The sequence below is a fragment of the Chroicocephalus ridibundus genome, chromosome Z (assembly GCF_963924245.1).
Source record: "Chroicocephalus ridibundus chromosome Z, bChrRid1.1, whole genome shotgun sequence".
NCBI classification, from domain to species: domain Eukaryota; kingdom Metazoa; phylum Chordata; class Aves; order Charadriiformes; family Laridae; genus Chroicocephalus; species Chroicocephalus ridibundus.
Genome location: NC_086316.1, coordinates 85,289,577 through 85,315,976, shown reverse-complemented (window position 1 = coordinate 85,315,976; position 26,400 = coordinate 85,289,577). Strand labels below are relative to the sequence as shown.

Here is a 26,400-nt window from a genome sequence, read left to right as displayed (position 1 = left end):
GAATCCGTCCGGTTTTGACACCGTAACCTTTGAGAGTTTCTATGAACTCAGCAGCGAGGTGTCGGACGCGGACGATACCTTTAAAGCCCAACAAAAAAAATTATCGGACTGTACAAGATAAACAGCTCTTTGCACTTGCGTCACGCGCTTCGAAGCGCACAATTCTAAGGCTTTCTTGATAACGAAGCCATCTTCCAGCAGGATTAGTTCAAGGGATGACCCGCAAACAGTTCTGGTCTCAGCAATGTGTATAATTAAAAGTGTGAATGCGAAGGTATTGATCTACAAGTTTTCAGCAAATTTTCTCTTTTTAAAGGTTAAGCTCAATGCTTGTTACTATTCTTTCCTATACGTAATAGATTTAAAGGTTAAAGAGCTCTTTCTCTGTGGTCTTCTCCATAAGTAATACATTTAAAGGTCACATACATTGTTCCTAGAGGACATATCTCTAAATAGCAGTGACAGTCATTTTGATTTTACTTTTTTGATTCTTTTAAACTACTTATTTGATATCAACTCCTTCACAGGGAATCCAAGCTCAGTCTCCAGTTCACGGCTCGTCTTTTCCTACAGCCCCAACATTTACGTACATCTGAGAGCTTCAGTCACCACAGTGCTTTACAAACATTAGATAATTAAAGAAATCACTCTGGTTTTCACGCTTTACAAACACCACGTTAAAAACCCTGCTGTTCCCCCATCCTTGCCATGGAATGCCAGGCAGAAATATCCCAGGACAGCACGGGGTTAGCCCAAGCAAAGACTTAAACTTACTACTCAGCCGACACCGCTGCTGAGCTTGCGGGGCTCTTTCCTACTTATTGACTCCCCATCCCTGCTGGAAGGGGACTGAAGATGCACTTTCTTTGACGGTAGAACCCACCAGTCGCATCACGCGTGACTCAGCAATTAGTAATTTTCATCAGTATTTCTCACTTTGAAAAAGCTTCTCGGGTCTCGGTCTTTCTGTCTGGGAAATGGGTTAACCGCTCCTACCAGCATCCTGGGCAGCTGCCGTGCTTCGCGCTGCGCTCCCAGCAAGCCCGTAGCTGTGAAAGGCACTCGGTGCCCGACACGACCGGAGCTGGACGATGGATCGGTGCGGTGTGAACCTCACCCGCGGGGCCGGGGGGAGGCACCGAGGGGCTCCCCGTCAGTGGGATGGGAGACAGCTCTGCCACCTCGGGATCACCGCACGCCCTGCTGCTTTCCCTGGCAGCTTTAGGCTTCATTGGCAACATAAGGGATCATTACAGAAGAGAAAGGAATTACAACAGAGGGGAAGGGGAAGGGGAAGGGGAAGGGGAAGGGGAAGGGGAAGGGGAAGGGGAAGGGGAAGGGGAAGGGGAAGGGGAAGGGGAAGGGGAAGGGGAAGGGGAAGGGGAAGGGGAAGGGGAAGGGGAAGGGGAAGGGGAAGGGGAAGGGGAAGGGGAAGGATTAGACTAGACTTAGAATAGAGTAGAACTGGAACAGAACAGCATAGACTAGAGTAGAACTAGAGTAAGAATAAAATATACTGGAATTAGAATAGCATGGAACAGAAATAATCCAGAATATTTTCAGTTGGAAGGGACCTACAACAATCATCTAGTCCAGCTTCCTGACCACTTCCAAGGCTGATCCAAAGTAAAACCACATTATTGAAGGCCACTCTCCAAACGCCTCTTAAACGCTGCCAGGTTTGGGGCATCCGCCACCTCTCCAGGAAGCCTGTTCCAGGGTTTCACCGTCTCGGTAAAGAAACGCTTCCTCATGTCAAGCCTGAGCGTCGTAAATAAGGCCCATTCGGGGGAAAACTACCTCCCACGCCAACCAAATGTTCCACATATGAGAAAAGACACTGAACGGGATATATTGCACCTCCTTCAAGCACTCTGTCTGGCCCAAAAAGGAGTGCTGGCTCTCGATAGTGCTTTATCATAAAGGGCCCGATCCATCCTCATCCTCCCGCGAGCCAGTGGCACTGCACGGGGATGACGTACAGCTCAGCAACGATGCCTCTGAAGGTTTAGGATGCATTTATAGCCCATTTTAACGTACATTTAGTAGGGGAGCAATGCTAAGCAGCCGAGGTAAACGCAGTCTGACAGAATGGTTGATCTCCCTGGCTGCGCTGGAGCGTACCGTGTATCACTTGCCGTCAGTGCAAAGCAGCCTGCGGCTCCAGATGCCAAGAAATAAAGAAAAAAAGAGATTTTTGCAGCGGCAACATCTGGCTCCTGGGTGCCCCCCGTCTGCCACGGAGCATCCCAAGGCAAGTCTCCGCGTGTCTGCATCCTCCTCCACAGCAGAAATCAATGGGGGGACCAAAATCATGAAGGGGAGGAAGAAAAATAATAATATTTTAGTTTGACAGCCCAAAAAATCATAAAGGCTTTGTTCTACAAACTGCCAAAGAGTTTGGTGCTGACTTTAACTTGGAGACCGCTACATTTTTTTGAGCGGCTGACCTATGCGTAGATGATGTGAAACTCCTGGGGAGAAGCTTGTTTCCTTCAGCAGATCCTCTCTGGCGGCAAATAAGGGTTAACGTAAAATGTCCCATAGGTGAGCGCCCATGAGAGCAGGCGGCCAGATGCCTAAATCCTTTGGATAAAACGACGTAGGAAAAGGACAGAGAAACAACATTTTAAATAATCAACGTGCTTGAAAAAAGCATAGCTAGCTCCAAAGTACTTCTCTACCCTATATCCTACCTATCTACGGAGCATCCCCAGCAGCCACGGAGCCGTGCGTTTAAACAGTGCGAAATTAAGTGATGTCTTAGGGGCGGAGGCCCCGATACCCACTAGCCTACCCCTTTCGGCAGTAAAATACGCCCTCCGAGGCTGCAGAGATTTTTGCCAGGAATAATTGACCACAGGAGGCAAAAAGAAGGGGAGAGTTTTGCTCAGCGAATGTTAAACGATACAATTATTCACACTGGAAGGAGCCCCGGGTTAATACTCTGCAAAGCGTCGCAGATGTGGGATTCAAGTCTATTCCTAGCTGTAGCCACCTTCTCCTTTGTTAGATGTGATACAAACCCCCGTATTTCATTAACGTGAGCTAACGATTGAGATAACTCTCCCTGCAGTTTATTTACAGGTATTTTTTAAATCTCATAAACAGCACGAATTTTGATTTGCGGTACGATTCTGCAAACAATACGGCCGTACAATGACCACAAAGGGTTTTTTTAGGTATACATACAAACACACACCAAAGAAAGGACAAAAAACCCCAGATTAATTACGTGTCTTTTAACCTTCCCAAGGAGAATATTACACCGGTTATGTTTTCAGAGCCCTACCTGTCCTACAAAAAAGCTTACCCCAGACGCAATCCCTACTCATCAACATGGCACTCCATCCCGGGATTAAACTCCTACTAAACAGGACCAAAAGAATTCTCCTTCTACAATTGGTTCCAATTCCTTCTTCGCTTTTCTCTGTATTTTAAAATGGGAAGAAGTAATAAAGTTACGTACGGTTTTCATTAGACAAATCGACAGCTATTTACGCACTTCTGAGTCGCTAATTAGCGACTCTTATTAAAAAGAATTACAGAAAGCAAAACCACAGCAATGTTTAAAGCGAGGAAGTAAAGAAGCAAACAAATACATAAATAGCCACCAACGGCTGCCTCCGCGCTGGTGCTTGAAACGGGCGGGAGAAACCAGCTCAAAGGAAGAAAATCTCCTCAAATCAAAGAGAAAAAGGAGCGAAGTCTCGGCTTTGGAGCTCACGGCCCCCGGCTACAGCCACAGCTGGCCTGTCGCCAAAATCATACGCCAGCTCAAAAGAGTTCAGATCCGCTGGATCTCCCCCAAAATAAGAACATCTTTTTCTGTTTTGGTTTTTTTTTTTGTTTTGTTTTATTCCCGCAGCGCCAGCAAAGCGCAGATCTCCTTGTTCTACAGATTCAAGTCAAAAACTTGAGCTCTCTTTTAAAAGCGAAAATTTTTGACGATTAGCGTAGCTTCGGATTGCATCTCTGATAATTGTTTTTGTTTTCTACAAGCCTGCTATAAAAACGTTTCCCCGTTTTGACCCCCCTTCTGCTGCCCAGAATTCGGCAATCGCCACGTTGCTCCTGCCAGAAGGAGAAGCCGTGGCCGCGGAATATTCCTCGGACAAAACTCTCTTCACCCATCCGGCATCGCGCCCGGCCTTTCCCCGAAGCCAAGCAGGGTATTTTCAAATAAAAGAAGTCAGAAATGAATGAGATCATCTATCCCTAATTAAAAGTCCGTGCGAGCGCCCTGTGCTACTGCCATTGAATTACTCCGTACTCGTCGCAGCCACTTCGGTGTTGCGTTTTCCAGTGAAATCTCTTTTAAGCAGGGGAACTGTATTTCTGTCACGGCCCTTTATCAATTCTCATCTGACCCGGGTCTCCAGGCCCAGAACACCATCAATATTAAGCAATAATCACGATAATAGCAATTCATATCAAGCATCTTCCATTTGCTTGGCCGTCTCCGTTATGTTATTAAATTAATAGATCTGCCACCGCCAAAGAAAAATAGCATAAAGAGAGAAATCTTATTAAACTCGAGATAAAATTTTAAACAATTCTGGGAACTGCCAAGGCCAGCCTTTGGGCTCTTCTGCGCGCCACTCAAATCCAGTTAGCGAACTAGCGGGCTTATTTAGTTATTTGTTTCGATTTAATCAGTTTGCGAATTATAAGTGTTTAATCAAATTAATTCCAACTGCCGCCAAGGCAGAAGAAAGGCAAGAACACAATAAAAAATGGACTGCAGAACACAATATTCTGAGTTATCGCAGCCTTCTACAAGAGCTGGGGACTGTGTACAGCTCTTTACAACATTAGCAATTTAGTTGTGCCTCGACGAAAATGCCGCAGGAGTGGTCACGCAGGAGAAGGAGCAAAGGTATTTTGGGGCATGGTCTTCGAAGCTGGTTCTTCTGCTCGGAAAAATCTTTTTATGCCTTGAGATTCAGCGAGTTGAGTTCATTGCTAGATTTGTTGTTCCGTATTACCGAGATGGAAATATTTCATTTCCATTCAAGCTTCATCAAGATTTGCACGCGTGGGTATCTGTGCTTTCCCAGGTCCGCGTTACCTGTAGGATACAGCCCCACAGAGTCCCAACCGGTTCCACATTTCTCTCTCTCTCTGATGAAGATCCCCGTTTCTCAAACATACGCCCTTAAAATACCTTTTTACACAGTTGCTATGTCACACGTGGAACTAGATCTAAAGCTTAGAAATCGATACTCTGCATGGCGAGAGGGATGCTTTGGAAGGTCTCAGATCTCCAGCTCGTAGAAGATGTGTTTCGGGGCTGAGTTAAAGGCATATTCTAGCTGCCCACGGCCACCTTTGCTTCAATTTAGGGGCGATGGAGAAGTCCTCACGCTACCACCCGTGTGGTTCTCCAGCAATGCTACTTGGTCACACAGAGGAAGACCGAGACCCGTTTCTTTCGCCTACCACGAAACAGCAGCCAAACGCTCGGATTAACACGTAAACCCACCTTTGTCCGACGCAGCGCTTCTATCTGCAAATTAATATCCCATCAAGACTTCCAACATTCAGCAGGAGCCTCCGACGATGGTGGAGAGGGGCGAGATTACGCACTCTCTTACCCCATCGCCATCACCTATCTCCATCTTTAAGTACCACTAAGGCAATAATTTGGGATGCATCTTTGGGAAGGAGCATCCCCACGCCAGCCCAAGCAGCACCGTCCCCTGCAGCTTGCTTTCTATTTTTATTCTAAGTACTTGAAACGTAAAACCATCACCCCAAAAGGTCACAAAAACGCGATCAGCTGCTCTGTGACGTTTTTACCTGGAGAATAAGCAAGAAAAAACAGGCACAAAGGACTGGAACAAGATGTGCCAAGACACCGATGCCCTTTGGGCACTGCGTCTAAGAGGACTTTAAACGTAATGGGAGCCGGGGGCGTTGAAAATAAATAAATAAAAAAAATCAAACCGTACGTTTGATGTCATGGAAAGAAGCAGTGGAGGAGAAAGATCAAACTGACAGGTACTCGTGTTCCCAGCAAATCTGGGATAATATAAACGTTCCTTAAGCTGCAGTTTATCCTCCTCAGTGAGCTTTGGGTTCCTACTCCTCGGCAGCTGTGCGACCAGAAATCTCCAAAGATCCAAGGGGACACCCTACGGGTGGGGGTTTTTCACGCTCTAAACGGGGAGCTTCTCCATGCCCAAAGGGGCCTATCATTGAAACCAGAACAGCAGCTTATCCAGTTCCAGTAAAGGGCAGGAATGAATACAAAGAGAAGAAATAATGTAAAAAAAAGAGTCAGGATATACTCAGAAATAGCACTCAACAAGTAGTAAACGTAATTAACACCTATTATGTACAACATTATCTTACGAAATAACATCAACCACTTCATCAGGGATATGTTAAGACTTATTTAAGAAGGGAAGTACCGGATTTAAGAGAAATAAGCGCACCTTTCAGAAAACAAATGTATCTGTTGGAATAAACAAGCTGACAACAGACTTACCTGTATGTGCTGCATTTCACCAATCAATAAAATATTTCTTTTCCACGCCTCTCCCCCCGGAACAGCTCTGCTTCTCATTATTCCCTGAGATTGTTCCATTTAATCAAAGCGCAGTTACGTTTATTGCAGACGTTAATCTGCAATCAGGGAACAGCTTCTGCTCGTTCACCTCAGTTTAAGTGACACGGCTGTTGTTGAAGGCTCTTTGGAAAAATCACTGCTTCTCTCTAAAACGCTTGTTTGGGGTGTTTCAGTTTTTATTTTAACATGATCTCACGGCCAAGTGAGGGGAATCTTCTGCAAGGGGCAGATTGGGTCCGTTTGCATACGAAAAAGCTACACACAAAATAGGAATTTCTAGGCAAACACCCGGGATCGCTGGCCAGGAGGGGCCGAGCACGTGGCAGACTTACCCTGGAGTTAACCACTTCCAAGGAGACGTTCTGAGGCATCGCGCTGGGCACTGAAAGGGAAGAAAAACAAAAAGAAATGGGAAATACTGCCATTAGCGTCGAAGTCAGAAGAGGTCACGTCAAACACTTCTCTTGTTGGAAAGGAAAGCGGGCAGCTTTTACACCTAGTTTATAATCTGATCACAAGCGTGCAGCTAATCCAGGTGGCACTTCAGAGGTCCCCCGGGGAGAGAAAAAACCCAAACGCATCTGTTCATTTCTTCCCATTTTTGACAGACCTATTAGGAAGCCCTTTAAACAGCCACTCAGCAGGTTCCCCGCAGCGAGACCGATGACTCGCATTCAGTTATTTGTTATAAACTTGGTCAGGAATAAACAAGGACGTGCCACAATTCCTCTGGCTTTTTGTTATTAAAGCGCATTTCGGGATCTTTATTTTATATAGAGACAGGGCAGGGTACTCCTCCCGGTGGCACCCCTTTTTATAAGGATGCCTAAAGGGGAAAGAGAAAATAAACTTTGTCTTTAGGTATTGTTTAAAAAAACGTTTTACGTGAAGGCTCTGCTTGTCGTACGTATAATCCATACCTGGTTTTATACAACTCAACTTCGTTATATCCAATCTGATACATCGAATTCTTAAAGGGGACTAACGGCTATTGCTGAGGGCAAATACTAACACCCAGCCAAGGGCAAATATTAATTCAACCGCTGAGGAGCCCACAGCTTTAAAAATAAGTTCACAGTCGGCCATGTATCAACTGCCTGATGTGAAGATGAAGCTTTACTTTCCTTGCAGAGGAATAACGCCTGCCTGGCTAACCCGGGCTACCGAACGGTTGAAAAGCAGGGATTAGTTGATCCTCATGGGAAGGTGGCCCCGAATCCGGAAAGAAAAGAGATGAAAAAGCACCATGGTACATACTCAGTTTAAGAATAGTTTGCAATGTGATGTATTATGGAAAATGAGAGAAAAATGACTTTTTCGGTGCGCAAGTATTAACGTACCGAGTCAAAGCAAAGCTGTTTAAACCATTTTCACGTGATACCAACAAGAACAACATCATTCTCACGGCGGCTCTCCACACATCTGAACTGCTTCCGCAAACATCTACGCAAACATCTACATCAAACGACCTGCGACCTGACACATCTTGGAGACCAAATAAATTAATTTAATTTAAACTAGCGTTAAGAAGAGCCTATTGTCTGTTGTCATCCAAATGGGGAAAGGACTCCTGGCCATAGGGAATAATTTAATAGGCGAAGAGCTACAAGCTGAATTCCATCTACAGCAGAAATGAGGCATAAGTTTCTTTGCAACTTCTTCAGCCTTCACTGAAAATTGCTGTCTAGGAGTGGGACATACATCACCGAGCAAAACGTATACGGCATTCCTACGAATCACTTCATCCTGGCCAAAACCTTCCCCAGAACGAACTGGTGAAATCCAACGTACCGTACAGAAGAGGACATAACGGGGGCTGGTGTCTATGTTGGAACAGGCCCTAAAACGAGAAGAACCACCCCTGCGCAGGCACGCAATAAAAAGACTGCGGCAAGTCGTAGAAATGCTCCTTTTCCCAGATAATTTTAAGCAGCGCTGGTCAGACAACTCCTCCGCTGGACTCTGTCTAGTCACGTCTACATTCAATAAAGAAATCCCCAAAGCGCAGCGCTGTGTAGCATCCTCAGTGCCCGCTGCTATTTAAGGATTGGAGTCAGTCAGAGCTAAGCCATTTGTCAGTGCTAACAAGAAAACAGTATTTCAAACACTGGCTAGAAAAGAGCAAAAGTAACAGCAGCTAAACAGGAGGGTCCCCACCGGCAGCAAAGTCCCACATTAATATCGTTGTCCTTCCTCTGTGGATCATAAAAGGGGTGGGGAAAAAACTGCATTTGAATCACAATAATCTGAAAACTCACCGTTCTTGGGAGGCAGAGGTACAGCAAAGTGAGTGACAAGGAACACAGAAACTCCTCCTCGGGGTCTGAGGACCCCAAGTCACAAAGGTTCAGTGTTGGGAAAGGTCCAGGGTAAGAAATAGCCCGAGCCGGCTGGGAGTTAGAATCATGGAATCGTCTAGGGTGGAAGGGACTTTTAAGATCATTGAGTCCAACCATCAACCTGACACTGCCAAATTCACCACTGACCCATGTCCCTCAGCACCACGTCTGCCCGGCTTTTAAATCCCTTCAGGGATGGTGACTCCACCACTGCCCTGGGCAGCCTGTTCCAATGCTTGACAACCCTTTCAGTGAAGACATTTTTCCTAATATCCATCCGAAACCTCCCCTGGGGCAACTTGAGGCCAGGTGGTCCAGGCTGGGGGATGCAAGCATCCTTGGCCATGGGACCCGAGCCCCGTCTCAGCTCTGCCGGGGCTCCACATGCAAAGTCCTCCCCTCTTCAGCCTCCTTTTTTTTCCTCTCCCTGGATTAGCAGCTTTAGAAACGAGTTGGTTTCTCCGCCGCAGGGACCATTCTTTATTTGTTTCCACACTGCCCAGGACAACGCAAAGTTGATCTAGGGCATTGCTGCTACATGAAACATCTCAGCTCCCTTAATACGGAGGAGATGTCGCTGCTCACGCTCCCATTTTGAACAACATCAAACTGTCTCAGTGCTGTACTCGATATTGCAAGGAAAAAGAAAATTGAGATATTTGTGGACGTTCCTGAATTAGCCAGATCTGGTGAATGCCGGTATCTCCCAGAAAAGCCTGTTCTCGCTGGAGAATGTTTGCTCTTGTTTGTGAGAGGCAGAATTGCTCACGGCCCCGGTTTCTAAAACATGGTTCCTCTTGTCTCTCACCTCGCTTGTGGGCAGCGAAGGCTCATCGCGACATTTAGCTGTTCCCACCTTAAACCTCTTCTTCTCATTACTCTCTCTACTATGTATTATTCCCCTACCAGACAAACTTCTCTTCATTTTTTTTTTTTTACTGTTTTTTTCTCTTTCTATTATTTTGATTATTTATCCTTGGCAAACTCTTGTCGTATTTCCCAATTTTGCATCATGCGTGAACATAACTGATGCACTCCTCCTCTTTTCTTCTAGATCTTCAAGCAAAACAAGGAAATAAATCCCGACCTGACCCAGCATCGAACTCAATCACTTCCACAGCAACACTGCGCGTCTTCATTCCTTGCTCGCCGTTCGCTCCAGGAGACGTTTTGCAACACCACATCAGAGACCCTGATTTAATATCTCGGGCTGCATAAAAATCAGGGAGCCCCCTTGGGAAACCCAGCGCCTACGAGATTACAATTAATTCCTCCAGTTTTCTATCTTGATCGAATAAAGAAATTGGATGCACCTGGTAAAATCTGTGTTCTTTTCTTTATTATTCACGGCTTAATTATACCATTAGAAATCAGAGCAGAATTCGTTTTACCTAGCGTTAGCTATGCAACAAGCAACGAACAGGGATGCATCCAGGGATAACTCCACCTCTTCCTCTCGGCACAGGGTGACTCAGTGGTGGAAGAAGCCTCGAATATACTGGAGGAGCATCACTGCCTGCCTTGGACCAGGGGTCTAAAGGTAGGTGAGATGAGCCTCGCTGCTGGAGATGTACTGATGGGAAGAAGGTTCATATGGCAAGGAACTCAAGATTTGTTGGTTGCTTTTGGGTTTTTTTCACAGAATCATAGAATAGCTTGGGTTGGGAGGGACTTTTAAAGGCCACAGGCAGGGACACCTCCCACCAGCCCAGGTTGCTCCAAGCCCCGGCCAACCTGGCCTTGAACCCCTCCAGGGATGGGGCAGCCACAGCTTCTCTGGGCAACCTGGGCCAGGGGCTCACCACCCTCACAGCAAAGAATTTCTTCCCAATATCTCATCTCAATCTCCCCTCTTCCAGTTTAAAACCGTTCCCCCTCGTCCCATGGCTCCCCTCCCTGCTCCAGAGTCCCTCCCCAGCAGGAATGGAGAATCACAGAATGGCTTGGGTTGGAAGGGACCTTAAAGACAATCTTGTTCCAACCCCCTGCTCTGGGCAGGGACATCTTCCACTAGACCAGGTTGCTCCGAACCCAGGAAAATCCTACATAATTCTTGCAGGGAAGACGAGGAGGAAGGAAATATCCTGGTACTTCTTCCAAACAGATAAAGATGCATTGGGTAATTTGGGGGGAATTCACCATACCAAAAGGTTGGGCTACCAGGGTGGTTCAATAAGGGACCTGGGTCCCCAGCAAGGTCACAGCCACGATGCCGTTGACCTCTGGTAAATCCATGCGTGTGGCTCCGAGTGACGGGCTCTGCTCACGCTCCCGTGAAGGCCCCCGCAGCCTGTTCCTCCTCGCCCCGCTCCCAGCTCTCGTACAAACACAGGGATGGCTACCGACACCTGATAAACTCCATAGGCCGCGTCCTCTGTCAATCTGAATGTCAATCTTCAATTTTTACCTTTTTTTTTTTAAAAAAAAAAAAAGGCATCCATATTATAATTATGGATATAAATTAGATTTAAATCAAGTATTCGGGAAGCATGAAATAAGAGTGTCTGCCAATTGCTGGGATTAAACGCATTTTGATAAACTCATGAGCGTGATAGCTCAAAGCGTGTCTGAAACGGCACGCAGCTTGGCCAAATACTATCTGAGCTGTATTTTAAACTGAAAATTAAGCATTAAAGATACAGTTTGTTCCTTGATCTGATGAACGCTGTCTGGGGTCTGCGGCTCCTGCAGCTGGAGATGCCACCCTGAATCCCTTTGACTGGGGTGCACTCCTCAGACTCTAGATTACATCCCAGAGCTTTCATGGAAAATTTCTGCCTACAGACTTGCAGGAACTAAAGAGTACAGACTTTTTTTTTTTGTGGAACTACGTACCGTATCGTATGCTATAAAGCAAGGACTGGCATGGAAAAAATAACCTGCTCAAGCACACGCATTCTCAAGAGGAAGGCAGACTTAAAAATGATCCTGTGTTTTTTTTACAGTAGGAAAGGAGAGGCGAGGCAGACCGATTTTCAGGACTTTTCTCCCATTTTTGAAGCTTAACTTCCGAAAAGCAGCACGGGAGTCGCTGTCCTTCGAGAGCATCCCGTCTCTTAGCCCAGGAGTTTGGGTACCAACGCGAAAATAAACCGCCAGAGATTGCAAGGACTGAGATGCAAAGAAAACATACAGAATCGTATCATATCATAGAATGGTTTGGGTTGGAAGGGACATTAAAGGCCACCCAGTGCCACCCCCTGCCCTGGGCAGGGACACCTCCCACCAGCCCAGGTTGCTCCAAGCCCCGGCCAACCTGGCCTTGAACCCCTCCAGGGATGGGGCAGCCACAGCTTCTCTGGGCAACACGAAGTAAACCCCAAAGGGAGCCGGTTGTGACGATCAAGGTGCTCCTCATTAGGGTTTTGCCTGGTGGCAGGAGCAGGGAAAGGCAGCCAGCCAGCTCCCGTCCCTCCGGCAGCGGTGGTCCCTGACTGACGAGGCTGCTAAATCTCAATTTAAGGCGGAGGATGGGGTGCAATCCAAAAAAGCGTTGTGGGGCAGCCTGGGGAGCTGCTCTCCTCCACGGCGAGGGTGGTGGCAGGGGACACGGGAACAAAACCTGCCCCAAACCCAGGTGTGTACAGGGCAACTACAGGCTTTCTCCTTCCTTTATCTCTCCCCTATAAACCAGGACAGATCGAATGTCCTTGTCCCTCCTCTACGGAGGCCGTTAGCTTGCCTCTGCAGGAGTTATTTCTCGCTGGTTTATCGTGCATCCTCCAGCAGAAAGGACCTTAACCCTGGGAAAGGTCTCTGCGTGGTACCATAAAAGAAGAAATTGCAGAAAGTTTTGGTGCTGCAGACTTGCTCTCTCCCTTCCCTGCTTTCCTTCTCGGCCGCAGGACAGCTAGAAAAGACACCGCCTTCACTCAGGCTTGGCCAAAGCCAGGCTCTCGCTGCGGCCCTTCGGTTCCTCTTCTTCGTGCTAGAGACCAACGCAGTTTCAGGCAGAGCCAGAATAAGGAGGATGAAAAAAATACCCTACAGGGATTTTCTCTTCTTTTACACCTGCTCCAAAAACTAGTGGAAGGCTGGGAAGGCTGCAGCCAACCAACTTCTTCGTCTACCAGACTTCTGCTTAAATGAAGAGAAAAATAAACCCCATCTTTTTCCAGATTCCTGAAACAAGGGCACCTAAGCACACTCCAGCTTTCTGGAATCGTCTCATGCAAACCTTCTCGTTAGCAGTGATTTTTGTTCGCAGACAAGTGAAGCGTTTGAAACACTTGCCGAGGCTCATTTTCAGACTCATGAATAACAATCTTTCCCTTTCCCACTTACGGTGACATTTAAAACCAAAGCGGAGTACAGGGCCGCAGTTCTACACTTCACAGTGTGAATTAAATCTACATACATTATGCAAAATATTCATTTTCACTTGTTTTCCTTTTGTTTTTATAATTATAAGTGTGAAGTAATTTATTCTGCCGGGACCCAGCCTGTACTACAAGGGAACACTGAATTTGCTGGGTAGACCTAAGTAGCACTTGAAAACATACTGCAGAGGTGTCAAAGGTAAAATCACGGTGCCAACCCAGCCGGGTGAATTCCATGAAGATACAGCCCAGAAGAACAGCGCAGATTGAAACGGGGATGAGGTTCACCAGCTCCCTCGCTTGGGGTTCCCCAGACCCCCCGGCTCCTTCACGGGGCCTGTTTTAGAGGCTCTCTTATCATAGAATCACTGAACGGTTTGGGTTGGAAGGGACCTTAAAGGCCACCCAGTGCCACCCCCTGCCCTGGGCAGGGACACCTCCCACCAGCCCAGGTTGCTCCAAGCCCCGGCCAACTTGGCCTTGAACCCCTCCAGGGATGGGGCAGCCACAGCTTCTCTGGGCAACCTGGGCCAGGGGCTCACCACCCTCACAGCAAACAATTTCTTCCTGATATCTCACCTAAATCTCCCCTCTTCCAGTTTAAAACCGTTCCCCCCCAGTCCTATCACTACATGCACTTCTAAAAAGTCCCTCTCCAGCTTTCTTGTAGGCCCCCTTCAGGTATCTCCCAGTGCCCTACATCGAGGTGCCTACTTATTTCTGAATTAAACGTAGGGCACACTGGCTCAGCCTTTTTAAAATGAAAGCACTGCTCCTCCCGACCCCCACAGCCTCACCACCCAGATGAACCCCCCCTTTTCAGACCATGCTTTCTCCACCGCGGCTCCTCCACGGCTCAAGGAGACCTTTGCGGGGGGTGACATTCTACAGGGCGCGGGGTCATTCAGGGTGGCAGCAAGTCCACCGGGAGCGGGTGGAGGTGAGGCAGGAGCATCCCTTCTACCGGGGATGTCACCAACCCCCGTGGGACCCAGGGACACCTGCAGAAGTGCTCGATGCTGTAGGTACGTTACACAAATGCAACAGCTTCTCCAGAGCATGACACCCCCCGCCGCTGATTTGCTGCAGGATCTGTACAGCTTCTATTAATAATTCCCAGAAGTTGATATTTTTAGTTGATCAGATGGAGCACTTGGAAGCAAGTGGGTTACCAGATAGATAGAAAATTGCCGTTCTCAACCCCATGTAAATTTTCAGCTGTTTTGGGTAGAATAAAAAGGGAGAGTTACCGACTTTGTAACAAAATCAGATACATATTTGTAAATGTAAAGGGGTAAATCTCAGCCATCCCGGTCCTCCACTCAATTGTTTTGCTCTAGCATCCACCTACACGGCACGGAAAGGGAAAACCACTGACGTTTTTATGTGACTGGAGGTGCCTCTGCCGCTGCTTCTCTCATGTCTTGGGTGCTGTTTCTGAATGTGCTCATGAGCAGGGGGTCACCTTCTACACTGCTGAGGGGAGAAAAGCCCGGCAAATGAAGCCCACAGCAACACACTCCTTGCCTGCTCCCCGATTTTACACTTGCGTGTCAAAGTAAGTATTTTTTTCCCCGTGAAAATGACCTTAAATTAGTGATCCAAATCCAGGCCAGGGCCACCCCAACTCCCGTACCTTGCTTTAATTAGCATGAATGAAAAAGAAGTCGTCTGAATTTTTATCGGAAGGAAAATTAACTGTTTAATCTCCATTTAAAAGCTTAGTTGACACCTCCTAACGTCATTTTTAACTAGAATGTTGGTACGGAAATAAACCCTCTGGGCTGCAGGGCTCAGTCAGGAGCTGGCACATCCCTGAAGCCTCGGGAGCCTGCCGGTGGTCTGGCTTCTGCTTTAAGAACTCTCACCAACCCCGCTGAAAGAATTTTTCCTTCATTTTTATGGTTTTTACACTTTTGTAGCCCAAATGACTCCAATGCAGTTATTCCCTGTCTTAGCCAGGCGTGGGGATCAGGCCCAGGGACTTCCCGAGGAGTCGGGCGTGCGCCGGTTTGGCAAGATCAGACACAACCGAGTGCTTCCGAATGCAAAATAAAATTCAATTTATCGCTCGCGAGCCACAGGAGCACGGGAAAGCGTGGGGAAGGATGACGGTGCAGAGGTGGAAGCCCTGGCACATCTGTTTTTAAAGCACACGGAAAACCTGGGCAAGCTGACTCTTCAAATAATAAAATCGCTTCTGTTGATACACCTGTGCCAAAGTTAAAGCAAAGATAAAGAGATAAGCAGACTATCCTTATCGCTAGACATAGGAATAATAAACCCAACCAATCATCCTTGGAGACGAACATCAGCTCAGAGGGCACCACTCCATGGAACCTTGGATTCAATAACCTCCTCGCTTCTTTCCTGCCTCCTCCAAAAGACGTCGGTAGAAGAAAAAGCCTCGGGATCGCAACCGATAGACGCCACCTGCCCACCCCCGGGGCCCCAACTCACCATCCGAAAGCGTGGTGACCGTCACTTCCTCGGTGGAGACGCCGGGGCCGTAGCGGTTGTAGGCGAGGAAGCGCAGGGTGTACTCGGTGAACTTCTTCAGCCCCTCCAGGCGGTAGGAGAGCCCGTCCACCTCCACGTTCTAGCACACAGGGACGATAAAGCCAGGGGATATGTGAGAGCCGGCACCACGGCCACGCCGAGGGATGAGCGGATTAGAGGCGAGCTTTTCATTCTTGGAGAAGTGGAGCTAAATCCTTATTTAAGTTGCTATAAAGGGTAATTTGTAACAGAATGGCTTGTTACAGCTCGGTTCTCGGCACTCATCCGACGGAGGGGATTTCAGCGCCTCGGAGTTGAGTTTAGTTACTTAGGGAGCAGGGGAAAAGGGTTCTTTTTTTTTTGGTTAAGCCGGTTGCTGCCACTCCACAGGCACAGAAGAAAAATAAAGGCGTAGAATCCAAGGGGAATTTTGGAGAAAATAAGGAAGTAAAACAAAGCAAGCACAGAAAAAATGGGGACGGTACTAAAAGTTCCCATAAGACTAGCGAGGCACAAGCCCCAAGACCACTGATGCTTGTGATTATCGGGTCAGAAAAATGATCTCCGCTTTCTTTCCCTGCCCTATTCTTTGCCAAAAACCTACTCCGGCCGTTCTGCGCCCACAGAGCTCATCTCCACTCCTACGGCCCCACTCCTGTCCAATACTGGTTATTAAACAGCCAGCGGGAAGCGTCGGAGCAGTTTGCAAAGAGCAAGGTCGCTTGTTTGCCACTCAAAAGCACGTGCTCGTGGCAGAGTTAGGAGCACAAGCGATATCAACTGTTATCACATCCATCATTCTGGAGAGAATACGCATCATTTCTAGCCCAGATGCGTATTATTTTATCCTCCTGCTTGAAAGAAATTACAAGAAGCAACTAAAAAGACACCTTCTGCAAAGATCCCCCGTACAAGCTGCCCTTAACGCGCTGATGGTTTCGCACAATGGAAAGGGAGAATCTAAAGGCTCTTTAAATGCCTTTGGGCGTTACTCTGGAATTTCAGCGTAAAGCTGAGGATTGGTTAATATACGGTTAATATATCGATTAATAACACAGGCTGCTTCTTTCTACCTCCTGAACCCATTTCATACAGGTGAAAAAGCATTTCCCTTGATTTTCTCTTTTATCACCGGTCTGCGCAACGTTTACCTAACCTGGAAGATTAATCTGTAAAACCTCTCACTTCGAGCACTTTAAAGACCTGCAGATGCCTCCGTCAAGTATCTCCTTTTCACGGACGGAGCAGAGCCGCTCCGCTCACCGCTCACCTGCTCTCTCCCCGTCGCCGTCTCCGTGCAGAAGAGCCTGTAGCCTTGAACGGGGCCGTTCGCATAGGCAGGGGGATCCCAGGAGACGAGGATGGAGGTAGGTGAGGTAGACACAGCCCGCAGGTTTTCCACCGGCCCGGGGACTTGCACTGCACGGAAAGGAAAGGAAAGGACGGCGTGAAAATCCCGTTTCCCCCATGGCTGCGCCCGGGTCCCCGACGTGTGGCACGACCCAGCCCAGCGCACACCTCCGAGGGGTGCCTGCACCCTCCGAGGCACTGCTTCAGCACCCTGCACCTCAGGAACTCCAGGCGAAATACAAAAGGGACGATAATCCCATGGAAAATACACCACGGAAAGACTACTGCAGATTTAGCGCCACTAAATAGATGAAATACTGCGAAGGGTTGTTCCGTCAAGGCTATGCCTCTGCGCCTTTGGCTCAGGGGATGGACTTCCCCTTTGAGGTTGGACCAGATGGATCCTTGAGGTCCCTTCCAACTTGGGCTTCTATGATTCTTCAAATTGAATTTCTGGGAAATAATTAGCACAAACATCTAACGCACGCAACAGATGCATTTACCTTGCGGTAACAGGAAATCGGAGACACGCAAATCTCATCATCCAAGACCAGTTCAAGTTAAGGACTGCCATTCGAGGAGCCATTAGAAAAACCCACAGGCAACCACCAACACACCACCCGACACAACCAAAGGCATCCCATAAACACACCCTGAGCTTGAAGCTGCTTTCCAGTGAGGAATCGCTTAGTTGTGCGTGTTTCTGTCCCAGCTCTGTAGGTACCAGCTTGACGCTATTAAATTATAAATTGATTTGGCGCACCGCAGCAGGCTTTGGTTTCTTTTAGCAAGCAATTAGCCTTCAAAATCCCTCTGCTGGCTTCTCCTTACAGCACTTGCACATATTGTACACGTGTAGCTGTCTGTTTAAACTGCTATCTGTTTAAACTCCTTTATGCATTACTCAATCTGGTTTAGCTGCCCGAGGGATCACAGATGCAAAGCATCAGGGGCAGCCCTTGAGATGCTCTACTGAACGAGGGAGCCCACAAAGGATGGGCCGTAGGCTGGTGCCCCCCACCCACGTAGCAACGGCACGAAACCGCTACTGTAAAGCCACAGAAACCTAGGAGCATGGAGCAACGGGATGCATTTGGTCGGAAGGAATCACACAGCTCTTCTGGGAAGCTGGGCTCCTCTGAGAGCTGACCCTGCTTTGAGCAGGGGCTGGACCAGAGACCTCCCATCACCCAACCTGTGTCATTCCATCATCTGCAAACCCTCATTTCCCCTTAAAAGTTAGACCTCAGGGGTATAAAGCTCCAATAGAAATATGGAGGCCCAGTTCTGCTCTTAAATAACATTCCCGTGCTTGCGTGGTGCCCAGCAGCTACACAAATTGAAGCAACGGGATGGATTTGGTCGGAAGGAATCACGCAGCTCTTCTGGGCAACTGGGCTCATCTCAGAGTTGACCCCGCTTTGAGCCGGGGCGTGACCATCATCCAACCTGCGTCATTCCATCATCTGCAAACCCTCATTTCCCTTTAAAAGCAAAGCCTCAGGAGTATAAGCCCCAATATTAATATGTAGCCACTATCCTGCTCTTAGATAACATTCCCGTGCTTGCGTGGTGCCCAGCAGCTACACAAATTGGAGCAACGGGATGGATTTGGTCGGAAGGAATCACGCAGCTCTTCCGGGCAACTGGGCTCATCTCAGAGTTGACCCTGCTTTGAGCCGGGGCGTGACCATCATCCAACCTGCGTCATTCCATCATCTGCAAACCCTCATTTCCCTTTACAAGTTAGACCTCAGGAGTATAAAGCTCCACTGGTAATATGTAGCCACCGTTCTACTCTCTCAAATAACATTTCTGCGTTCGCGTGGTGCCCAGCAGTTACAGAAATTGCAGGGCTGTAGCAAGCTCATCTTACAAACCAAATAACGACGCTAAAAGCGTTAAAATATCCCATCCTTAAAACTATGACGTGCTTTGCTTAGTTCTGAAAAGAGAGAGGGGTTTGCAATAGGTTGAGCCTCGAGTCGGGATCGTGCCGGCGGGCGAAGAAGCACCCAACCCCTCTTTAAACCACAACGCAAAACAATCCCTTAGAATTGTTAAGGAAACCACACTCGGTCAGCTTTCGTCACACAGACTCTGCCTTCAAGCGCTCCAATTTCACCCTGAGAGCAAATTATCACACATCAACTACATCACGCTTTTGGATGTCAGCTTAAATCACTCATTAAAAGAGCTAAAAAAGCTTAATAAACTCCCGTAACTACCAGCAGTACGAGAAAATCAGTCCCTGCACGTAGTAACCGATGTTTGGAGACGAGGATATCTATAGCTTATCTGCGCCTTCGTCCTGAACTCGGGGAAAACTGGGGAGGGAAAAAAAAAAAAAAGAATTGTGGCAAAAACGTAAAGGTCAAGTGGGTTATTTCTGAAAATCTTCGACACCAAATAGTACCTTTTTTACTTTCACCAGGGAGCGCGCCGTGGCATAAAACAAACTCACAAGCTATTGTGCGGCCGGCAGATAACAGCATTACAGGCCCTGGAACAGCCTTTCCGCAAAGTTACATCCCCGTTACGAGGCGGTTTCACACTAACAGCTCTTTTGTTGTAAATCCGTAACTGCCCGACCCCGCGCTCCCTGGACCCGTCCCGCTGCCGCGCAGCAGGGATGGCCATGGGAGAAAGGCATCAACAAACCGCAAATCGCCTTTAAGTGCAATTTCAGGTTTAGATGCAGCGTAGAGACACTTAAAATATTTTTATTTCCTTCGCCCCGCTTTCCTTTTTGTTCGATTTCCGTATTTCTGACAGACGCTCTAATGTGCTTAAGGTCTCAGTATTTTCAGTGCACACAAAGCATTTAATAATCTCTCCTGATCCCTTCTGTCAAATAATAATCTCGCGAAAATTGGCATTACGTTTTAAATCTTTTCCTACATTCTGTTTTTTCTAAATAGCGGAGAGGCCTTAGAACTGCTTTACATTCCATTAAAACAAGATGTTAAATCATGTTTCTTCTAATGTCAGCCTTTCACAACTAACGGCATCCTTTCTCTAAGGCAAAAAGGGACAAAGGGAAGAGGGCAGGAAGAGGATTGATGCGTTTTGGTTTTTTTTTTACCATGGGCTCCACGTAATGCTTCCAGATATTCCAAAAACTCCATGTTCTTCTGAGAACGCTCTTTCGCTCCCAGGAGAGATGGGCTCAGCGGCTCAGGACTGCTTCACAAATACAAGCTACCACTGCGGCTTGCAAAGAGTTTGACGCTGCTCTCACGACTGCTGCTTTTGGGGTTATTTGGTGGAATGACTCCTATTCAGTAGCGGCAAAGGCAATCAGGCCCGAAGCCAGAAACGGTCCGATGCTTTGTTTTATTTCTTTTCCCCAAAGCTGATTTTACCTCCCTTTCTTTCATTACCAGGGTGAATCGCTGTATCCGCACTGTGCTGCAAGAACGCGTCCCACACGGCCCCAAAGACAATATGGCCAGGGCTAAAAGACGACACTTACCGTATGCACCTGATACATACCTTGATTTTTGGTATATACTATTGCAGAAGTAAGTACCTGTGTTCCCAACAGATTCATTGTGTTTCGAATCTAAGCTGGCCCCAGCAAAGTGGGTTGTCCTCTACATAAATGGTATCGCTTGCGTTTAATCTTCCATCAGTTCTCAAATCTTCCAGACTATAGGCTATTTTGGGAGATAACCTCCTGCCAGCAGTCTGTCTAAACCCAAAGAGGTCGTGTGCAGTTGGCCACAGGTGAAGGGCCTCCAGAGAACGTCCATAATTCACATCTCCGTCTTACATTGCTGCACATAGAATCAGAAAAGTTTCAATCATAGAATGGTCTGGGTTGAAAGGGACCTTCAAGATCATTTTGTTCACCTCCCACTAGAGCAGGTTGCTCAAAGCCCCATCCAGCCTGGTCTTGAACACCTCTAGGGATGCATGTCCTGTCCCGGCTGCTGCACCACACGCACGGGGCAAGCTGAGAGCCTCTAGCAGGAGAAACGCCAGATTCATACCTCTGGGATACGATGGCACAAGTTGAGTCAACGCAGCTTGACTTGGGGGCCACCAGACCCAGAGGAGCTCGGCAGGAGGGCTTCACAGCTTGAGGTGGGCAACGACTGCTGGGAAGACCTGGCCACTTGTAGGGTATGAGGGATTTAAGAACTCTAGTAACCCGGTGAGTTTGATTTCTTGTAGGAGCAGAAAGCGGTGGCACCTCTGTACACCTTACTGACAGACGCTGGTATTGACCCCGCTCATTTTCAGTTGCATAAAACCAGATCTCCACGTAGTCGACTGCTCCTCAAAACCTGCAGGAACACAATTTCTACTCTCACGAGCCTTCGCTGTTCTTCCACAGAGATCTCCTCTTTGCTATTGTTCAGTTAAACTTCTGATAATAACAGTTAATAAGATACAAGAAAAAGACAAGTGCCTAAAATAGGAACGCACGCAACTATGTCAAAAATTGCTTGGCAACTGCCTAAACATGCTACATCGCTTTCTCAAACCTGACATTTTTATAAGTCTCTGAAGCTTTGCCTTCTGCACCTCAGGCCACCCTGCCTGTGCCGGTGGGAATTTGGTTCATACCGAAGCCCCACTGGAGAGCGGGGAGAGGGGCACCTGAACATCATGAGTGCAGCTCCAGCAGGTAAAGAATTCAGTGACCCCAGGACCGGTGCCTTAAGCTCTGTCGCAAGACACCAGCCTTCTTCCAGATCTATCGATGGGTTCCGGCCTCGAGCTCTAAGGTGTCTGGATGCAGAAGTTTGCATGACAACCTTTGGACAAGAGAGTCCTAGACACCACCTTGAAGTTGAATGCCCAAATATGAGGTGAAAGGATGATGGTCCTGCTTCTTTTCTCTCTTCTTCTGGTCCCAGGGGTCTTGACTTTTGCTGCCTATAGTCCAAACCAACCTCCCGCCTAATGGTCATGATGCTCCTGCACCAGAAGTGCCATTCAAGGCACTCATGCTCTGAATCCTTTCAGGTAGAAGAAAGCATTAAACCTTTGCATTAAAGCTTCCCAGGAGAGACCGCGCACCACCGGGCACCTATCACCACCACACTTTCCTAAGGAAAACAAAACCACTTATCCCAACTCTGTGTTTTTAAAGAAATACGCCTGGTAATTCTGAGTTGGGCTTCCTAGCCGTCTCCATCATGAAAGCTGCTTTTTAAAAACGTTTTCCCTAGCGCTTCATCCCTCCCCTTAATGAGATGCAACGATTAAAATGTTCTTGTTATTACATTTCGCTTTTTGTTTCAACAGCTGCTTCTCTGCTGATCTGCACTGAAAACATTTCAGACAGAAAACATTTATGAAGCTACTTGCAGTTATTGATAATAGAGTGCATGCTTTGATTGCGCCTTTGATTTTTGCCCTCCCCCTTCTTTCTCTGTAGTTAACAGCTTTAACGATATTTTCATTAAAATCTGGTTCCACGCTGCACGCAAAGATGCAACTTCAGAGAGCCTGCAGGCAGCGTAATTATTAACACAGCAAAACCTGCTTCCCCACGCTGGACACGCTCTGAAGACGTGACAGTTGTTTGGCAGGACCGGCCCGGCCGCCTCCAGTGCCGTCCACAAGAGCTGGCGATGGAGCCAGCTTTTGGAAGTAGCTGTCACTTGTATTTTCACAGAGTCTTCTGGTTTTCATTAGTTTTCCCTTTAAGTCTTCACGTGGTGCCCAGCTGTGCACCACAGATGTGTGAATCCAATAGAGAATCGTAGAACGGTCTAAGTTGGAAGAGACGTTTGAGATCGTCGAGTCCAACCATCAACCTAACTCTAACAAAAACCACCACTAACCCACGTCCCGCAGCACCACGTCTGCCCGGCTTTTCAATACCTCCAGGGATGGTGACTCCACCACTGCCCTGGGCAGCCTCTTCCAATGCTTGACAAACCTTTCGGTGAAGGCGTTTCTCCTAATATCCATCCTAAACCTCCCCTGGTGCAACTTGAGGCCGTTTCCTCTTGTCCCATCGCCTGTTCCTTGGGAGCAGAGACCGACCCCCCCCGGCTACCCCCTCCTTTCAGGGAGCTGCAGAGAGCGAGAAGGTCTCCCCTCAGCCTCCTTTTCTCCAGGCTGAACACCCCCAGCTCCCTCAACCGCTCCTCACCAGACTTGTGCTCCAGACCCCTCACCAGCTCCACTGCCCTTCTCTGGACATGCTCCAACACCTCAAGGTTGTCTTTAGTGTCCTGAGAGGCCCAAAACTGGATACAGCCCTTGAGGTGGGGCCTCCCCAGTACCCAGTACAGGGGTCACTGTGCCAGTCCTGCTGGCCACACTGTTCCTGACACAGGCCAGGATGCTGTTAGCCCTCTTGGCCACCTGTGCCCAGGTGACCAATATTCTTTGATTTGCTAAGGAACAGGGGACCAGGGATGGTGCCACCAAATGGCAGGTGATGGAGGTAGCTCAGCTCCGAACTCTGCAGCCAAGGGAAAGCGCCTCCTTGGAGCTGCCTGTACCAGAGGAGGTGTGGGAACGCGTCCTTCTCCACCCTCCTGCTGGGGAGCGGCAGGAACCCGGGGGGGAGGACAGGGACACGAGCATCTCTCAGGCCCCCGAATGTGGCAGCAGGGCACAACGCCACAATACAAACTCTAGGAAGTCTGGAACAAGAGGCAGGCGGGAGGATGGTGTTATCTTCTTGCCACATAAAAACCTGGCCAAAAATGGGTAAGACAGTGGCAGCAGACGCAGCTCAACACTTATACAGGCTCTTAATTAATGAAGAAACTTTTAAAAGTATCTTCAGTACCCAGCGTTTCCACTCCCAAACTTCTTTTGCCGGACTTGCAAACATTTCAGCATGTATCACCGTGTACAGCTCTAGGAATCAAACCAACCTGTTCGCCTCGCTACTAAACTCAGAAAGACAACGATATTTCCTATGTTTTCCTGCTATTATTATTACAAAATGCCGACGGGCTGTATTTGTGTCAGGGAAGGCAGAAACTGCAGACAGAGGAAGAAGTAGTCTGTTGTAATGGTTTGCACTGGGGAGAAAATCTGTCTGTCAATCAAAATTTATTAAGATTTCACTAATGTCAATAAGCTACTTAAAAGCAAACACGGGGCGCAAACGCAAACACTCAAATAACGTCATCGAGAAGAAGTAGCTGCCGGTCAGCGAGAGAAATTCATTTCGAAAACGAGCTTTTGTTACCAAATCCATCTGCTTCAGGGTGTCCAAACACGCCCTGCGTTTGTTTTGAGGTCTGAAAAAATGGAAGGAAAAGCTTTCTGAAAGGAAGAGCATTTCCGAGGGCTGGAGGCCCCGCTATGCACTTAGGCGAAACGACAGCGGCCGCCGAGCGAAAAAGCAACTCCTATTGACTTCAAGAGGGAACAGAAATTCAACCTTTTATTTTGAGAAAGAGCGCGCAGAAAGATAGGTTACAGCAATCCCGGCCCTGGCTCAGGCTTCCAGAGGGAGCTCGGATAAATAATTTAGTGCTTTTATGCTTCAATTTCCTTCCCATAAAATGGCATAATAATATATCTCCTACCCATTCTTTATCTTACCTATTTATATTGCAAGATTTCTGGGGTAGGAAGAAAGGGCCAGATAAAACAAAGATGAATGCCTGTCAAACGGAACTGAGACAGAATTTCAATTCCTACATCCCAAGCTACTTGAGAAACGCTCGGCGGCAGCTCGGTTTATAGGACATCTTCTCTCTGACCTTCTCCCTCTCCTGGTGCTGTGCAGCTGCAGAGGACCAGAGCGGTTGCAGCTGAGCCCCCCCGGTGATGGCAGCACCCCAGTCCCGGATGGGAGCAGAGCTGGATGGTCAATCAAACACCTCTGTGACAGTGATGGGCTTGGATATCCCAAGGAGACAACCAACATGGAAGGGGCCAAGGGACCTACCTGAATTTTTAAATGATTTGACCCTTCCATGAGCCAGCAATGTGCGCTGGCAGCCCAGAAACCCCCCGCAGCCTGGGCTGCATCCCCAGCAGCGTGGGCAGCAGGGCGAGGGGGGGGATTCTGCCCCTCTGCTCCCCTCGGGGGAGACCCGCCTGCAGTGCTGCCTCCAGCCCTGGGGCACCAACAGCAGAAGGACACGGAGCTGTTGGAGCGGGGCCAGAGGAGGCCCCGGAGATGCTGGGAGGGCTGGAGCCCCTCTGCTGGGAGGACAGGCTGAGAGAGCTGGGGGGGTTCAGCCTGGAGAAGAGAAGGCTCCACTGAGACCTTCCAGCCCCTTCCAGTCCCTCAAGGGGCTCCAGGAAAGCTGGGGAGGGACTCTGGAGCAGGGAGGGGAGCCATGGGACGAGGGGGAACGGTTTTAAACTGGAAGAGGGGAGATTTAGATGAGATATTGGGAAGAAATTGTTTGCTGTGAGGGTGGTGAGCCCCTGGCCCAGGTTGCCCAGAGAAGCTGTGGCTGCCCCATCCCTGGAGGGGTTCAAGGCCAGGTTGGCCGGGGCTTGGAGCAACCTGGGCTGGTGGGAGGTGTCCCTGCCCAGGGCAGGGGGTTGGGACTGGATGGTCTTTAAGGTCCCTTCCAACCAAAACGTTTCTATGGTTCCATGATTCCTAGGAATAGTAGGCTGGAGAACATCCCTTGCTCAACAGCAGAGGTTCAAGAGTCTGTCTTCTGTCTCAGGTCTAGTCCCTCCCTTAATTTTGTAGAAATCACAGCACAAACGGCCTTGATCATCATTTAGGTCTCTGGACAATGGGTGTCCTACAAATAAAGCCCGTCTCCCTATAGAGACAGCTTTGTTTCTGATGAAAAGAGTTGAGAAGAGCTTTGTACCACCATTCAGCCAGGGCAGTAGTGGAGTCACCATCCCCGGAAGCCGGGCAGACGTGGTGCTGAGGGACATGGGTTAGTGGTGGTTTTTGTCAGTGTTGGGTCGATGGTTGGACTTGATGATCTGAAAGGTCCTTTCCAACCTCGACAATTCTATGATTCCGTACAATGTGGTGGCACTGGATCAGCTGGAGGCACTGAGCAGGTTTCTTCCCAGTGCGCAAATTAAGCTCGGTGAAGTTTATTTCATTTCCAGCTCATTACCACTCGCCTCAATCGCCACTTTTTTTCCGGAAAGGGAGACAAACCTATCCCAGCAGAGCTTTTTGGATGAATCTCAGCAAAGCGAACACGCCAGTGCTCTCGTCCAGGGACGGATCCGACAGAGCCAAAGCAAACTGCCCCGTCCGGCTGGGGACACACCACCCTGTGTCCCACCAGCAGCGAGTGGGGAAGGACGGCCACGCTGCCCGAGGACTGCGGCATCAAAACCCTCCCTTGAGGGACATAAGGATGAAGGAAACGGACCCTGGTGCAAAAGAGCTTCCAAC

The 26,400-nt window shown here is 48.4% G+C and overlaps 1 protein-coding gene across 1 annotated transcript in view; it reads right to left on the bottom strand.

Moving 5' to 3' along the window:
* Positions 1 to 26,400, bottom strand: part of DCC (DCC netrin 1 receptor) — a 587,525-nt gene that overhangs the window by 132,731 nt on the left and 428,394 nt on the right. The window contains exons 10-12 of the mRNA XM_063320711.1: positions 17,002 to 17,150; positions 15,693 to 15,831; positions 6,907 to 6,956 (exon numbers count right to left, since the gene is read on the bottom strand). Coding sequence (XP_063176781.1) covers positions 6,907 to 6,956; positions 15,693 to 15,831; positions 17,002 to 17,150 — 338 coding nt within the window. The remainder of the gene's footprint in view (positions 1 to 6,906; positions 6,957 to 15,692; positions 15,832 to 17,001; positions 17,151 to 26,400) is intronic.